This window comes from Schistocerca gregaria, chromosome 7 (genome assembly GCF_023897955.1).
Source record: "Schistocerca gregaria isolate iqSchGreg1 chromosome 7, iqSchGreg1.2, whole genome shotgun sequence".
Lineage (NCBI taxonomy): Eukaryota > Metazoa > Arthropoda > Insecta > Orthoptera > Acrididae > Schistocerca > Schistocerca gregaria.
Genome location: NC_064926.1, coordinates 346,761,386 through 346,779,359, shown reverse-complemented (window position 1 = coordinate 346,779,359; position 17,974 = coordinate 346,761,386). Strand labels below are relative to the sequence as shown.

The window sequence follows — 17,974 nt, the reverse complement described above, 5'->3', positions numbered from 1 at the left end:
ATTTTCGTGTTCGTTATTATTAAGAATGATTCAGACCAGTTGTTTGTAAACTAATCACGAATTCCATACAATACAAGCCGTTCTTGGTGGATATCATGATCCACACAATAAAATATCAAATATATAAGACCCCCAGCTGAGCAACCATGCTGAGGTCCAAACTGTGACATGCTAAGGACATTGTACCTGTTTCGGTGTTACACATCTCTCGAGTTCAGTTGTCGCTCGCGGGTTCGATTCTTGGTGGGGCCAGGGATTTTCTCTGCCTCGTGATGACTGGGTGTTGTGTGATGTCCTTAGGTTAGTTAGGTTTAAGTAGCTCTAAGTTCTAGGGGACTGATGACCATAGGGGACTGATGACCATAGAAGTCCCATAGTGCTCAGAGCCAGTTGTCGCTGGAATACTGAGGACAAAGACGTCAGAGAGGAAATGACACAATAATTATTTAGATTTTTCTGCTCCTTTTCTTATAAAGAGACCACTTTTTCTTTTTTTCAGACAACGTGCGAATCATGCCTATAGTTTTGTATCACTGGCTTCCCAGCCCACCATCGAGGGCAGTTTTGACTACTGCTAAGGCTATTGGGGTGTCTGTCACTGTGAAAATGATCGATCTCTTTAAGAAGCAACACTTAACAGACGAGTATCTTAAGGTAAGAAGCAAGTAGTGAATTAAATCGTTATAGTCTCCTAGAGCCATAAACACCATATCTGTGTTAAATGTCTCATTGACAATATGGTTGTGTGCAATCTATTTACACAAATGTTTCCTGTATACATTCATATAAAATTCCAAGCTAGTTGTACAATTTTGAAACACACACACACACACACACACACACACACACACACACACACATGCACACACACATTTACTAATTCGTGTATGAAGAAAGAAGAGCCTTAAAATAGAAACGACAGTAATTTATTAAAATTTTCTTTGTTCATACATCAAGTTTGATTTTCACAATGGTCGTTCTGCACTGTAATTGTGGTATTAGTAAGGTTCTTAAATAGTCGATAGCGAATATATTCCTCGTAATTAATCAGTATAAATGTTATTATTATTATTATTATTATTAACATTATTAGACTATGAACACATGACTTTGTTTATTGTCAGTATAACAGCTTCCTTAAAGAGTTGACTACTTGAGAAGGTAAAAGAATTGACCAATTACAGACCAGTATCCGTAACATCGGTTTGCTGCAGAATTCTAGAGTATATTTTGAGTTCGAGTATAATAATTTTGCTAGAGATCGAAAAGCTCATGTCCACCAATCAGCACAGCTTTAGAAAGGACCGCCGTGCGAAACCCAGCTTGCTCTTCTCTCTCGTAAAATACCGTGAAGTATGGATGAAGGGCAGCAGGGAGATTCCATATTTCTAGATTTCACAAGAGCATTCGATACTGTACCCCACTGCAGACTGTTAGCGAAGGTATGTGCATATGGAATAGGCTTCCAGGTATGTAACTGTCTCGAAGACTTCTTAAATAATAGAACCCAGAATGCTGTCCTCGACGGCGACTATTCATCGGAAACAGGGGAATCATCAGCTATGTCCCAGGGAAGTGAGATAGGACCGTTCCTATTTGCTATATACATATTTGATCTGGCAGTCAGGGTGGGCAGTTGTTCGCTGACGATGACGTGGTGTACAAGAAGGTTGATACAACATGACCTATACAAAATTTCTAGTTGGTGTTACGATTGGCAGCTGGCTCTTAATGTACAAAAATGTAAGTCAATGTGGATGAGTAGGAAAAACAAATTTGCAATGTTCGGATACAGCATTAGTAGTGTTCTGCCTGACACAGTTCCATCGTTCAAATATCTGGGCATAACGTTGCCATGCGATATGAAATAGAAAGAGCATGTGAGGATTGTGGTAGAGGAGGCAAGTGATTGACTTCGGTTTATTGGGGGAATTTTAGGAAAGTATAGTTCATTTGTAAACGAGGATCGCATATAAGATGATAGTGCGACCTATTCTTGAGTAATGCTCGAGTGTTTGGGATCCGCACCAGGATTGAAAGAAGACATCAAAGCAATTCAGAGGCGAGCTGCTAGATTTGTTACTGGTAGGTTCTATCAGCATGCAAGTGTTATTGATATGAGTCGGGAGATCAAGCGGGAATCCCTGGAGGGGAAAAGACATTCATTTCATAGAAGACTACTGAAAAAAGTAGTTTAAAGCTCACTGCAGAACGATCCTACTGCTGCCAACATACATTTCGCGTAGGGACCACGAATACGAGAAATTAGGGCTCATATGGAGGCATATAGATAGTCGTCTTTCCCTCGCTCTACTTCGGGCGTTTGAAAAGTCCGAGAGATGGCACCACCGGCGCGTGTTTTCTTTAGTAGCTTGGGTGACTTAAGATCATAACCGCGTTACTTGTGTGTTAGGTGTCTCGCATACCTATCAGGCGTTACCTCCTTCTGATCGCTTTGTCTGAAAGTGCGATTAATGTCTTATTAGTTTCTCCTAAGAACTGGGAGCGGCAGACCATCTATAAACTGAGTGAGAATATATAAACTGACACATAACCTATGGAAAATTTTTTGTTTTATGTACACTACTAGCTATTAAAATTGCTACACCACGAAGATGACGTGCTATAGACGTGAAATTTAACCGACAGGAAGATGCTGAGATATGCAGATGATTAGTTTTTCAGAACATTCGCACAAGGTTGCTCCAGTGGCGACACCTACAGCGTGCTAACATTAGGAAACTTCCCAACCGATTTCTCATACACAGACAGTAGTTGACCGGCGTTGCCTGGTGAAACGTTGTTGTGATGCCTCGTGTAAGGAGGAGAAATGCGTACCATCATGTTTCCGACTTTGATAAAGGTCGGATTGTAGCCTATCTCGACATTGCTGCTCGCGTTGGTCGAGATCCAATGACTGATAGCAGAATATGGAATCGGTGAGTTCAGGAGGGTAATCCCAACGGCCTCGCATCACTAGCAGTCGAGATGACAGGCATCTTATCCGCAAGGTTGTAACGGATCGTGCAGCCACGTCTCGATCCCTGAGTCAACAGATGGAGACATATGCAAGACAACAACCATCTGTACGAACAGTTCGACGACGTTTTCACCAGCATGGACTATCGGCTCGGAGACTACATCTGCGGTTACCCTTGACGCTGCATCAAAGACAGGAGCGCCTGTGATGGTGTACTCAACGACGAACCTGGGTGCACGAATGGCAAAACGTCACTTTTTCGGATGAATCCAGGTTCTGTTTACAGCATCACGATGGTCGCATTTGTGTTTGGCAACATCGCGGTGAACGCACATTGGAAGCGAGTATTCGTCATAGCCATACTGGCGTACCACCCGGTGTGATGGTATGGGGTGCCATTGGTTACACGTCTCGGTCAGCTCTTGTTCGCATTGACGGCACTTTGAACAGTGGACGTTACATTTCAGATGTGTTGCGACTCGTGGCTCTACCCTTCATTCTATCCCTGCGAAATCCTACATTTCAGCAGGATAATGCACGACCGCATGTTGCAGGTCCTGTACGGGCCTTTCTGGATACAGAAAATGTTCGACTGCTGCCCTGGCCAGCACATTCTCCAGATCTCTCACCAATTGAAAATGTCTGGTCAATGGTGGCCGAGCAACTGGCTCGTCACAATACGCCAGTCACTACTCCTGATGAACTGGGGTATCGTGTTGAAGCAGTATGGGCAGCTGTACGTGCACACGCCATCCGAGCTCTGTTTTACGCAATGTGCGGGCGTATCAAGGCCGTTATTACGGCCAGAGGCGGTTGTTCTGGGTACTGATTTCTCAGGATCTATGCACCCAAATTGCGTGAAAATGTAATCACACGTCAGTTCTAATATAATATATTTGTCCAATGAATACCCGTTTATCATCTTGGTGCAGCAATTTTAATGGTCAGTAGTGTAGTTCTCCTCCTGTGTGTTACCTAAAAATAAACAGTATTTACAGCAAAATATAAATTGTCTTTGTTTCATTCAGGTTTTATTCAAAAATTAATGATTTGTAACATGAAACAGAGGAATATTGCAGTCAAAAATTAAAAAATGCAGATTTATCATATAGTGCTAGGACACGCATTTTCCTCAAAAAAGATAAAATAAAACAAGACTGCAAAACGAAAACATATCAAACATCGCTTCAGTACTTCGTCGAGCTTCTGTTTCCATGTCGGGAGCATCATCTTGTCACGTCACGGGCGTTGGCGTCACAGAGCTAGCCGACGACTGCACCAGCATCGACATCGCATTTGCATTAATTATGAATACGTTGACGGAATATGGCAGCAACTTTGGGGAAATAAAATCTAAGCTTAGGAAATGAACTTGGGGAGAGAAGTCAAAATATGAGAATACAGAATCAAAATTGGGAAAATGTGTACATCTAAATGAATACTTTGCAATTCACAATTAAGTGCCTGGCAGAGCGTTTGTCGACCACCTTCAAGCTACCTTCTTACCGTTGCATACTCGAAAGGCGCGCGGGAAAAATGAGCGCTTAACTTTCCGCGCGATCTCTAATTTCACTTATATGCTCATGATGATTATTTTTACTAATATAGGTGGGCGTCAACAGAGTATTTTCACAATTGAAGGACCAAGTTGCTGTTTAAAATTACACAAGGAGATCCTGTCGGAAAGATGAAAGCGTTTGTTCTAATGAAGCCATGCCAATTCACGTATAATGTCTGTGGCACTATCTCCCCTATTTCGCCATGATACAAAAGTAGCTGCCCTTCTCTGAACGTTTTGGTGTACACCGTTAGTCCCGTCCGATGCGGATCCCACGCCACACAGCAATACTCCAGAAGACGTTGGACAAGCCTGATGTAAGCAGTCTCTTTAGTAGAAGTGCAGCCTTTTCTAAGCGTTCTGCCAATAAATCTCAGTCTTTGGTTAGCTTTCCTCACATTATTATCTACGTGACAGTTCCAATTCAAACTATTCCTAATTGTAATCCGTAAGTGTCTAGTTGAATCGCTCAGTTAGGCGCGCCGGCCCCGTATCGAATCCGCTCGTCGGATTAACGACGAGGGCAGGTGTGCCGGCCAGCCTGGATGTGATTTTTAGGGGTTTTTCCACATCCCGCTAGGTGAATACCGCTCTGATCCCCACGTCCCCCCTCAGTTACACGACTTGCAGACATTTGAAACATGTTCACACTACTTCATCATTTACACTAGACGCAGACAGCTGTGGTACACTGATTCTGTCCTGGGTGGCAGCAGGAAGGGCATCCAGCCACCCATTCGCATTAATCATGCCAAATCCGATTGTAACAGTGCCGACCCTGCGGTGGTTGTTGGACAATGGGTCAAGCAAAAGAAGAAGAAGAAGAAGAAGGTGTATAGTTGAATTGCAGTCTTTAGATTTGTGTGATTTATCGTGTAACCGAAGTTTAGCGGATCTCTTTTAGTACTCATGTGGATGAATTCACACTTTTCATTATTTGGAGCCAGTTGTCACTTTTAGCACCAAACATATACCTCGTCTAAATCATTTTCAATTGGTTTTCATCATCTGATGACTTTACAAGACGGTAAATGACAGCATCATCTCCCAACAATCTAAGAAGGCTGCTCAGATTGTCTCCTATGTCGTTTACGTAGATCAGGAACAGTAGAGGGCCTATAACACATCCTTCGCGAACGCCAGATATTTCGATAACTTTCCGTCAATTACTATAAACTGTGGCCTTTCTGACCGGAAGACACGAATCCAGATCCAGTCATACAACTGAGGCGATACTCCATATGCACACAATCTGATTAGAAGTCTCTCTTGATGAACGGTGTCAAAAGCTTTTTGAAAATCTGAAAATATGGAATCAATTTGCCATCCCCTGTCGATAGCACTCATTACTTCGTGAGAATAAGGAGCTAGTTGTGTCTCACAAGTACGATATTTTCTGAATTTCTCAATAAATCGTTTTCTTCGAGGTAATTTGTAACGTTCGACCACAGTATACGTTCTAAAATCCTACTGAATCCGAATTTCACGAGTTCTTCCGCTGTTTAATTTTTCGGACGCTGGAGAACATCTGTCCGTAACACGCTAGAAAATTCGTCCAAACAGTTTGTCAAATGGTACTCTACGAGGTACAAATGTACTCGCAAAGAGGGCATTGGCTCGCTGGATACATTATTTGCGGAATCGTAGCAGAAAATCATATCCACCATATTACTTGTCGCGTAGTAGGATTCCATTTCTAGCACGCTAGACACCACGATGCATAAGCGGAGTTGCGAGTAGTTTAGTCAAACACATCACCACTGAAACTGCAGCGCAATACAATCCGAACCACACAAAACTGACTGCAGATTATCTAACCCTTAGCCTGAAGTCGTGTTCACACCGAACGAACCGCGTCACGCAGCACAGAACAGCGCAGAACTGCGCACAATTGAGCAGACTGTCTGTAGGTGGGGAAGATGGTTCCGGTGTATGCCCGCGCTCGTCATTGATTAAGTAAGGCGCATCTTTGAAAACTCCAGATGTTGGTTTCTTAGGCGTCTGTCACCAGCTGGTTGGAGGAAAAGTGTGGTGTCACCGCCAGACATCACACTTGCTAGGTGGTAGCCTTTAAAACGGCCGCGGTCCGGTAGTATACGTCGGACCCGCGTGTCGCCACTATCAGTGATTGCAGACGAGCGCCGCCACACGGCAGGTCTAGAGAGACTTCCTAGCACTCGCCCCAGTTGTACAGCCGACTCTGCTAGCGATGGTTCACTGACAAAATACGCTCTCATTTGCCGAGACGATAGTTAGCACAGCCTTCAGCTACGTTATTTGCTACGACCTAGCAAGGCGCCATATTCAGTTACCATTGATATTGTGAATCATGTACTGTCACGAGCGACGTTCTTCATTAATGGATTAAAGTTAAGTATTCCACCAGCTACGTCCGTTTTTCTCAATTCTAATTCCCTTGTCAAGTTCCAGACCTCACGCCAGCCTGCGTGAGCTGAGACGCGTGCATTTCGGCCTCCTTTAGCAATACGGTGTTGGCTCTCCTGTCAACCACAACATAAAGTATGTTGTGAGAGGTTATAACAAATGAATTGCCTTCTGAACAGGTGATAAATGACATGATTATTGCAAGCATAAAATATAAGAACTGAAATATATTTGCAGTCAAAGCGAACACTTACCTTTTGTCACACAGCTTTTTCTTTGCTGTGACTATGTGCCAGAGAGCAGGTAAATTTATATACATTGTTAGAACCAGTCTAACACTTGCGATTAAATAGACTGTCGTTGGAAATATAACCCGAAGCAGTAATAACTCTTTTCCGTAGCGCTGTTCCTACAGTAGAGAATCTTTCTCCCAGCACTGTTAAAAAAGATAAACTTCACAAACTCATTCAAGGATTTGCAGATTGTCTCTCTGTTATCGCCGGACACCGTGTCTTCTCGCCGCTTGCTGTGGACTAGGCGGTGACTGGAACGTAGGCTGGCGTAGAATTACCCTCATATCCTATGTCAGTCTGTTTGAAGACAGGCCGTTGACGGTGGCCAGGAGAACTTGTGTGGGCGTGTGTTGCTACCTCCGTCACATTGGCGTGGCCAACGATGCTCCGGTAGCAAGGAGCATCGTTGTGGTGTCGATATCAGGTGCTAGCGCTATGCCTATCAACTACACCACAAAACAGAAAACATTGTCAGTGGGCGACACTAGTGCTGAAAAGTCGAAAGATTCATTGATGGCATTACTATCCCCAGTGATAACGAGGAATATTTACAGGATGTAACGAAGAGAATGAAGAGTATACTGACCACAGAATACGGAAACCGAAGGAAGACTAAAATAATGGGGAGTAACAGAAATGAGATTTGGTGAGAAACTTACCATCGAAACTCGTGACCACGAAGTAGACGAAGTGAAATAATTCTGCTGTCTTGGAAATAAAAACAACATGTGACCGAAAATGCAAGGAGGACATAAAAGGCACGTCTTATGGGAGTGAATAATGGACTGTGGGGAAACCTGAAAAGAATAGGATCAAAGTGTTTGAGATGTATTGACACAGAACTATATTCCAAATTAGATGCACTGACAAAGTAAGAAGTGCAAAGATTCTCCTCAGAATCGGTGAGAACAGAAACATGTAGAACAAATTTACAACAACACGGGAGACGACGATAGAACATGCGTTAAGAGATCAGGGAATAACTGCGATTAAACTAGAGGAAGCAGGAGGAAGTAAACACAGTAGCAGTAGAGAGAAGTTGGAATATATCCAACAAATAACTGAGGATGTTGAATGCCCCCCCCCCCACACCGGAAAAAAGAGCAAGGGAAGTTTGTATGCAGAATACTTTGAACACTTGGTCTGTTTTACTGAAGCCATAGGCGTCCGCAAGAGGGGGCACTTGAGTCCGCTCTTCCACCTCCAGAATCTGGGCTACTGAGTTTTTCTTGATTACAGAATTCTCATACACCACGGACAACCATAAAATCTCTAGGGTGTAAGTTTTTTGGTCACCTATTAAATTTGGCTCTTGTAGCATGACACGTCTCGAAACTGATCAGCTCATTTCTATAACAAATGGCAGTTTTAGAGGCTTGTCCTCCGCCATCACTCCTGGATAAATTTCAGTGCAGGGCCGTCTTTCAACCAATTATAATGAAACAGTACACTAATTATAGAAATGCAATGAATACCAGAGAGAGAATCGCAATAACACTGCGCTTTTTCAATTCGTTTAAATTTTTGGTGTATTTCTCCAAAGTAGCCACGAAAAGCATCTCAGTGACTGTTCCTGAAAAGTGCGGGGCTTCTAATGATGCACTGGAAAAGTATATATTCTTTATTTCAAATTTACCTTACTACCAGTAAAACATAGGAGACAAAATTGTGAAGTGTGTTCAATACTTAATGCAACACGTTTTTACTGAAAGCAGGTTGGTCTTATTCAGTATTCCAATACACGGTACCATACCCGAATCTTCTGGCTCCAAAACGCTATTTTTCCACATGATCTCCAGACAGTGCGTCGGCCTTGCGCCACCTTACTGGGAAGGCCTGTATCCCCGCATGGTACCACCCTACTGGTCGACGTAGGGGCCAACGCCTTGTTGCATCAGAAATCTGCCCAATCCACCTACTGTTCTCACCGAGTACGTCTTTCATTGAGCCAAACAGATGGAAGTCAGAAGGTGCGAGGTCCGGGCCGTACGGTGGATGAGGAACAGTCGGATGAAGTTCTGTGAGCCATTCTCGGCTGCTCAGACTTGTGTGAGGCTTGAGTTGTCATAGAGAAGGAGAAGTAAGGTTTTTTTAAATGGCGACGAACATGCTGAAGTCGTTTATTCAATTTTATGAGGGTAGTACAGTGCACATGAGTTGATCGCTGCACCACGAGCGAGAATTAAACAGAAAAACCCCTTCAGGTTCTCTGAAGACCATTGCCATGATTTCACTATTTGAGAGTGCGGCTTACCTTTTTTGGATTTCCGTCTTGTCCTCGATTCGAAGTGATGAGCCCATGATTCATCGCCTGTGACGATGTTCGAAAAAAAAAATTGTCACGAGCCTTATATTGCGCAAGCAGTTCCGGTACAGTTGGCCCGTTGTTACTCCTTATGGTGTTCTGTTTGGCTGTGAAGAACCCAACCCCAGGGCACACAGCTTTGAGTGGTGGCAATAGAAGGAAAGCTGAAGTTTTAAATTTCACGTTTAAGAAATCATTCACACAGGAGTACCGAACAAACGTACTATTACTTGACTGTCGTACAGACTCCCACATGCAGTAATAGAAATAGGCATCGATGGTGTGGAGAAGCAACTGAAAGAGCCGTAAACAAATAAGTCGCCAGGTCCAGACGGAATCCCAGTTCAGTTTTACACAGACTACTGCGCCAAATTGGCCCCTTACTTAGCTTTCATTTATCGCGAATCTCTCATCCAACTCAAAGTCGCAGGTGACCGTAAAAAAGCGCAGGTGACTCCTGTATATAACAAAGGTAAAAGAGTGGAACCCTCATGATTGCAGACCAGTGTCATCGGTTTGCTGCAGAATTCTTGAAGGCACTGTGAGTTCGAATATAACAAATTTCCTAGTGACAGGATAGCTTCTGACCACAAATCAGAGCGGATTTAGGAAGCATCGCTCATGCGAAACTCAACTTGCTCTTCCCTCACATAAACTACAAACCATCAATGGAGGGCAACAGGCACATTCCACATCCTAGATTTCCGGAAAGCGTTTGGCCCGGTGTCCCGCTGCAGATTGTTAACGAAGGTACGAGCATGCGGAATAGTCCCTACGTTAACCTCGACGACGAGTGTTCATCAGATGAAAGGGCATTGTCAGGAGTGCCACAGGGAAGTGTGACAGGACCGCTTTTATTCTCTGTACACATATATGACCTGACGGACAGGGTGAAGCAATTTACGGTTGTTTGGCGATGACGCTGTGGCGCATTCGAAGGTGTGGTCGTTGAGTGGCTGTAGGAATATACAAGGAGACAGGATTCCTAGTCAGTGTGTTGAACGGTTGCTTTATATAACTGTAGAAAAATGTAAGTTCGAGCAAAATCCCGTAATGGTAAATACAGCGTTAGTACGAAGCAGCTTGACACAGTCATGGAAGCGGAACGGGCGCGTAAGGATTGTAGTAGAGATGGCGAATGGTCTGCTTCGATTTATTGGAACAATTTTAGGAAAGTGTGATTCATCTGTAAAGGAGACCCAAATAGGACACTAGTGCCAACTATTTTCTACTACTGGTTGGGTGTTTTGTATTCCCAACAGGTAGGATTAAAGGAACATATAGAAACAATCCAGAGTTGGGCTACTATATTTGTTACCGGTTGTTCCGAACAATACACGTATTACAGAGGTGCTTCTGGGACTCAAATTGGTGTCAAGGGTGGGAAGGTGACCTTCCTTTCAAGGAACGCTACTGACAAAATTTAGTGAACCGGCGTTTGGAGTTGACTGCAGAATGATTCTACTGCCACTAACGTACATTTCGCGTAATGTTCAGAAAGATAAAGTAAGAGAAATTAGGGCTATTTGGAGGCATACAGAGAGTCGCCTTCCTCTCCCTCTGTTTGCAATTGGAACAGGAAAGAAAATGATTGGTAGTGGTATATCGCGCCCTCCATCATACAACGTAGAGTGGTTTGTGGAGTTTATATGCAGATGTATATTATCTGAAAAGTTTACTTTCACACCACTCAACTTTCGTGTAGATTTATTGCTCCAATCGACAAACTGTAGAAGGCTGTTAAACACAATACAGCTGCTGTTCTGTAAACTATCTGACACTTTACAACACTTAAAGAAATTTGGGACAGAGTTCGAGTATTGTAAACACACTTTGTTGGCATTTAATACACTTAGCCTGTCTTCCATAGGGTGAAAAACACTGTAGCTATAAACCAAGGTTGCAATCCCGTAACAGCATATTCTTTAGCCAAGGAAGACATAAAATTTTCGCACAGATATTGTAAGGCTTTTGTGGGTGTGACGAAGTGTACTACTTCCATGAGCAGTCAAATGAAGCCCTAAACTGTTAAGCAATGCAGTAATATATAAACCTTTATGCCACAGAAAACAAACTCGAAATGCTATCTGACCATGAATATTTACCATAATAGTCACGTACAATACCATAGTTGCAACTAGAATGAATTTTACATAGCTACCTGTTGCAATAAATAAAATTTTGTTTTTACATATGATCGTCAATGTTGAGTGCCTGTTGGACCTAGAGCTGAAGTTTGTAACTGAAAACACTGACGATCAAATGTAAAGTCAAAATTTATACGCTAGTGAATGCTCATGCTCCAACAAATATTGACATTTAAAAAAAATCCGACAAAGTACAGACTTTCTGGTAAGAACTAGAAGACACGATTCAGAAAAAAATTAAGTGTCATGTAATATTTTGTGTAATGTAATATCTTGTATTGACACCTTTTATTAACCTGACACGTTCCACAACATTACGAAACGTCGTATTCATGATCTATGGAACAAGTACTAATTTAATCTACTCCGTTATATTTCTTCTAACAATAAAGGCTGTACCTAACAGAGGGAATTTTCCAAAGATATAATCTGCTGGTTTTCCTTTATAAATTCTGTAATTGCGCATTTCAAAAGAATTTTCATCAGTACGACGAGTTTCTTATAGTGCCAGAATTAGGATATTATGGTGTTCCAAGTGCTTCAGTCAGTTCTTGATGTTTTCCTGTTTTGATCAGTGAGTTAATTTCTTCTTGAATTTGAGTTTTTCAGGGTTTTTCGATTTGTTTATATATTTCATTATTATTAAAATCCGAGATATCTGTGGCCCATTAACAGTAAAAGTGTCAGTAAATTACGTATGGGAGTCAAAGACAGTAACAAACTTTGACCCCTCCCAGAATCAGGCCCCAGATCTGCGCCTAACATGGGCCTCACTTTGTGTAGACGGAGGTTCATGGCAATTGTCAAGGATGCGAGGCACACACTGGCTGTCTGAGTCAGCTGCCCAGCTTTTGCCACAAATTGCACAGCACCAGAAACGGTCCCGGCGGTAATCACTTTTCATAAAATAATCTTTATCATGCTGAACACCACAGCGGACAGTGTTAATACAACCCATCTCAGCTGTATTGATACACATACATTCATATTCATATACACATATTCATTGAGAAACTGTCGTAAAATAAAATGGTATCTCTGCTATTGGCTTATAGCTCAAACCCCTGCAGTTGAGGATGTTCTCTCAGATACGTAACGATTGATTATAGATTTGAAAGACTAAGTGAAAATACTTTTCTGGACCATTCGAATCAGAATACATGTTAAGAATATGCTTTTCACCTAATATCGTAATTAGGAAGACCTTACTATCATGTATTCCATATTATATCCCACTAATATAACAGGTAATTCTGCAGTATATTTATAAAATGATCATGCGTAACAGCAGCTGCTCACTTGCCCTGCCCCACCTGACACCTAATTTCATGCAAAGAAATAGTAGTTATTATTAATGATATGCAATTGAAAAACATGAATAATTCACTTAACTGTTCGTGTCATCTCAGAGCATTTATGTTCCACAGTCGACATCAACAAGTCTGCAAAATACAATGGCGTCACAGCAGAGAAGAAATGAAGTGTCTCGGTTTGAACAAAACAGTTCAGAGTAGAATATTTGTACATTTAAAGCAGATTATATATATGATATTTTCTCAGATCCATGGATCAATTTCAACAAAATTTGGCATACAAACCGGACGTCATGAGTATCAGCACTATGCAGTTCAGAACTTCCTCGCTTCAATACAAGTGGAAATATGGGCAGAAATGCGTTTTTAAAGCTCTTGCCATATAGCGCTTGCCTACCACAACAGGCATATCGTTTAGTAATAGTATCAGTCTGTTTTGGAGGGCAGCTTAAAAGACAGGGGAAAAACTGTTTCCAGTGCCAGGTGTATAGGCTGCCTTGCATCATGTGTGTTGTATTGTATTGATCGTGCCTTGCAACAAGTGGGTACAGGGACAGAAGAACAGTAATGTTTATTCGCCAAGTGAGGTACAAGGAACGAGATGACCAACTTTGGGGTACATACGGACTGGCTGTTTTGCTTTAATGGCCAGTAAAATAATAGGTTGTGACTGGGAGATCTAAATATATGTGTGCTTACCCAGAAGCTATTTGAGTGGCTTATCGGGGATAAAAAGATGGAACCGCAGTCGCACTTAGGGATCAAGTGTAAATTAACCTGTAACTTAGATCAGTAGTGGCAACCAGTGAGGCAAATTTGTTTTTTACTGTTATAGCAGGAATCCGTACGTATTTTGTTGAAAAATACAGACAATTTTTGGTCTCTTTAAAATTTTATTTCGTTTTGGTACAAAAATCGAAACAAAGTCGTTGGCAAGCGTACCTTAGTCTGCAAGTTGTCTGTGTTGTAGACTTCTTGCCAAGTTTCCCCTTCAAGACTTGCTTTAAACGTCTGCATTCCATTCGGAAACATATATCCAAAGCCTTTCTTCTCTGCTTTTGAATATGACGCTGCCTTGATCACATATATAGCCTCAGTAGTAGTGGAATTGAAGTAAACGCACCTATTTTTTCGCTAAGTTCAGCTGAAAAGTTGTGGGAGGTTTTAAACTCCACAATCTTAAAGTAAAGAATGAAATTAAGGACACTTTTATTCCACTTGCAGTGTTTTGTTGTGGTCACTTAGCAAAACGCCCATAAACATTCTGAAAGTACATCTGAGACGAAAATAACGAGGTAATCATCTGTGCAGATAATAACGTGTGACGAGGGCCTCCCGTCGGGTAGACCGTTCGCCTGGTGCAAGTCTTTCGATCTGACGCCACTTCGGCGACTTGCGCGTCGATGGGGATGAAATGATGATGATTAGGACAACACAACACCCAGTCCCTGAGTGGAGAAAATCTCCGACCCAGCCGGGAATCGAACCCGGGTCCTTTGGATTGACAGTCTGTCGCGCTGACCACTTTTTTTCTTTTCTTTTTTTTTTAATTTTATGCCTCTGAACTTTTAATATAAAAAATAATAAAAGGAGAAAGGAAAGGGTATAATACGTTATTATATTTTATTTGTTGTTCATTTTGTTCTTAGTTTGTTCTTGTGTATTTATTTGGATTCGAAACGCAGGTCTCCTGCCCACTTTTTTTTTTTTTTTAATTTATATAGGTATCAATGTGCGAACAGACATAGTTAATCAAGCCTGGAAAACTAAAACAGAATGAAGACACCATCGAAGATATTAAACGTAAATAACACGAAAAGAAAGCTACCACGTCGTAGTTAGGCTTCCCAACGACTGCGCCCACTGATAAAGATTGTTCAATATATGCTCGTTTGCAGTTCGTTCTGACCTCATCTGGCACTGCCTGGAACATTCCAGCTGCACGGGGGGCTGTGAAAGGCACTCCATAGGTAGTTTGCGAAGCATTGTCGATATCTGGTATGCCCTGAAATAGCATGATGTCTTTCTTGCAAATAGAGCCAGAAGTCAAGGAAATTCTTGTGTCCGTCACGACAGAGGTAATGGACCGCATGTCCACGTATCCAGGTGACGGAGTTGGTTCGAGTCTTGGGGTAAAATGTCTCATCCGGAAACAATAACGTGCGTGCAGATATATGCTCCGGCCTAACTCGCAAGAGATAAGCCAGCATCTGCCGCAATAGGTGCCAAACCGGTTCCGCCTCTCCGCAGCTGAGGCGGTGCTCGTCAGAATCTACCGTGTTACAACCCACACAATTAGGAGATTCTGCCATGTGGATATTGTAGAGACGTTCTTGCGTCACCAGCTTCCCATTAACGACTACGTACCATTGGGAAACAACATCGGAATCAAGCATGGCATCGTGTACAGTCTTCCACACCACGCGCCACCGTACGTCAGGATATTTTAGTTCGACCACATTTAGGGGGCGACGTTGCATCATGTCGTGATATATACGTCGAGTCGTGGCCATTTGTGGTGTCGTGAGCGCTACACTGCAATAACTTTGTTCTAAATAGAAACGTCCTATATAAAAGAGGGGCGCTGGGACGTCCTGTAGTGGCACCGGCGCTCTTAGTGAAGCAGGTCGTAGCGCCGTCAGAAGCAGACTCGTGAGGCTCGTAGGACAACGGCGCAGCAGACATAAATGTGAGCTAACATAGAGGGCAATGGCCCTATCATGGACGTTGACTAGGCCGAGACCACCTTTTTCCTTGGGAAGAGTAAGAGATACGTATCTGATCTTCAGCAACATACCAGCGGTGACGAAGTATCCCAGCGCTGCCATAATGCTACGAGCCAGGGGTTTCGGAATTGGTAGCGTTTGGGCGACATGCGGTATGCAGGACGCAAGGTATACATTGGCATAATACGCCCGCTGAACGATGTTGAGGGATCGCAAGCGCTGATTTGCAATTCCGGCTCTAATTTGGTGAAGAAGGCGTCGATAATTGAGCGTTGTCGCGCGTCGCATGTCGTTCATGAAATCTAAGCCCAAGCAGCGGACAGTATCACTGAAGCGTAAGGGGGTAATGTGTTCCTGCGGTAGCCCAATCCCGATGCTCAAGGCGACAGATTTGTCAACGTTGATTTGGCTACCAGAAGCTGTACCGTAGGTTGCAATCCAGTACAACGTCGCGGCCATATCGTCAGCTCCTCGTATGACGATCATCAAATCATCCGCATATGCGGTGCAGCGATAGATGGAGCCGCCGAACTGTATCCCAGTGAGCCTGTCTCGGAGACCACACAACAAAGGTTCTAAGGCCAATGCAAATAACAATGTTGATAATGGACATCCCTGTCGTACTGATCGGCGGATCGGCATGGGTGCCGTCAGTCTTCCATTAACAAGAACTCGAGAAGTAGACCCATGCAGAAGGCGTGTCAACACTGTGATAAAGGGGTCGGGATTTTCCATGCGCCGTAGAACGGCAGTGAGGAAATTGTGGCCCACACGGTCAAAAGCCTGGCTAAAGTCGATAGATGCCAGGGCTGCGGGCAAACGTCTCACCCGTGCAAGGGAGATGAGATCTCTGTAACGACATAACGCAGTTCTGATGTTGTTGGGTCCCCCCAAGGACATCTGATCGCTGGACAGGACGTGCAATAGTGTGCCCCGAAGACGTTCTGATAGCAGCCTCGAAAAGATCTTGAAGTCGCTGTTCAATAACGTTAAGGGGCGATAATCGCGGTCATGATTCCGTCCCTTCGGCTTATGGATGGGGACAATCAGTCCTTTCAAGAACGGTGCAGGCAACGGTATACCCGGGGACATCAATTCCTGACAAATTTCAACCCAACACGGTACCAACAGTTGTTTAAATGCTCGATAGAACTCTAATGGTAATCCATCGATTCCTGGTGATTTATGGGGAGAACCTTTAACAATTGCGTCGAGCACTTCCTCTTCTGTCACTTCTCCCAGTAAAGTCGGTACCATATCTGGTGGAACTGTACCGTGGATATGTGCTGAAACGGTGTCTACCGTCGCCATATCAGGGAGCACTGCTGAATAAAGTTGAGCGTAATGCCCATAGAAGGCTTCTGCTATATCTGCTTGTTCTGCCACGTGTCGTCCGTCGTCCGTTATCATGTCGGTTACCAGTGCCATACGGCGCCTCCTGCGTTCTAGGAGCACGTGATGCATAGATGGCCTTTCTGATTGTATCATGTCTGGAGCACGCGACCGTATAACAGCGCCTTGTAAATGATGGCGTGCTAAGGAGATGAGTTGCACTTTCGCGCGATTGACTATGATCTGCCGGTCAGGTGAGGGCTCTATAGCAAGACATTCCCGTAGGACGGTGTAATAAAAGTTTTCCGTGCTCCTCCTCCATGCCGCCGCTTCCCGGCCGTAAGCCATGAAGGTGCGCCTAAGAGCAGGCTTCGCACAGTCAATCCACCAACTGAGGGTCGATCGGTAACGACCACGACGCTGTAAGGACGCGTTCCATGACTCTTCGATAGCACCTTTACATGCCGGCTCGTCCAGATGGGCGACGTTCAGTTTCCAGGGGGGCCTAGTGCGCCACACACATGCAGCTTGGAGGCCAATGTTGCAAATATAGGCTGTGTGGTCGGTGAATGCAGTGGGCCAGAGCTCTGCTCCTCTCGTCGCCGTCGAAAGGGTGCTTGTGACGTATATCCTGTCTAACCGACTTGATGAATGACTTGTATAGTGGGTGTATCCAGGAGCTGGGCCATGGATATGACGCCACGTGTCAATCAGGTGGAGGTCACGCACTAGCATTTCCAATTCCGCATACGGGACGTGATGTGGCTGCTGATCAGACGGAGATAATGTACAGTTAAAATCTCCTCCGAGCACCATATCGTCTATGCGGCCCATGAATAGACGCGTGATGTCTTCCGAATAAAAGCGGGCCCGATCTCTCCGTCTCCCTGATCCTGAAGGGGCATAGACATTGATGAGTCGTACACCGTTAACAG

At 43.7% G+C, this 17,974-nt stretch overlaps 1 protein-coding gene across 1 annotated transcript in view; it reads left to right on the top strand.

Moving 5' to 3' along the window:
* The window catches only part of LOC126281406 (glutathione S-transferase 1-like), an 83,559-nt gene that overhangs the window by 16,664 nt on the left and 48,921 nt on the right, over positions 1-17,974 (top strand). Inside the window, exon 2 of the mRNA XM_049980344.1 lies at positions 500-654. Within this exon, the coding sequence (XP_049836301.1) occupies positions 514-654 (141 nt within the window). The 5' untranslated portion in view covers positions 500-513. The remainder of the gene's footprint in view (positions 1-499; positions 655-17,974) is intronic.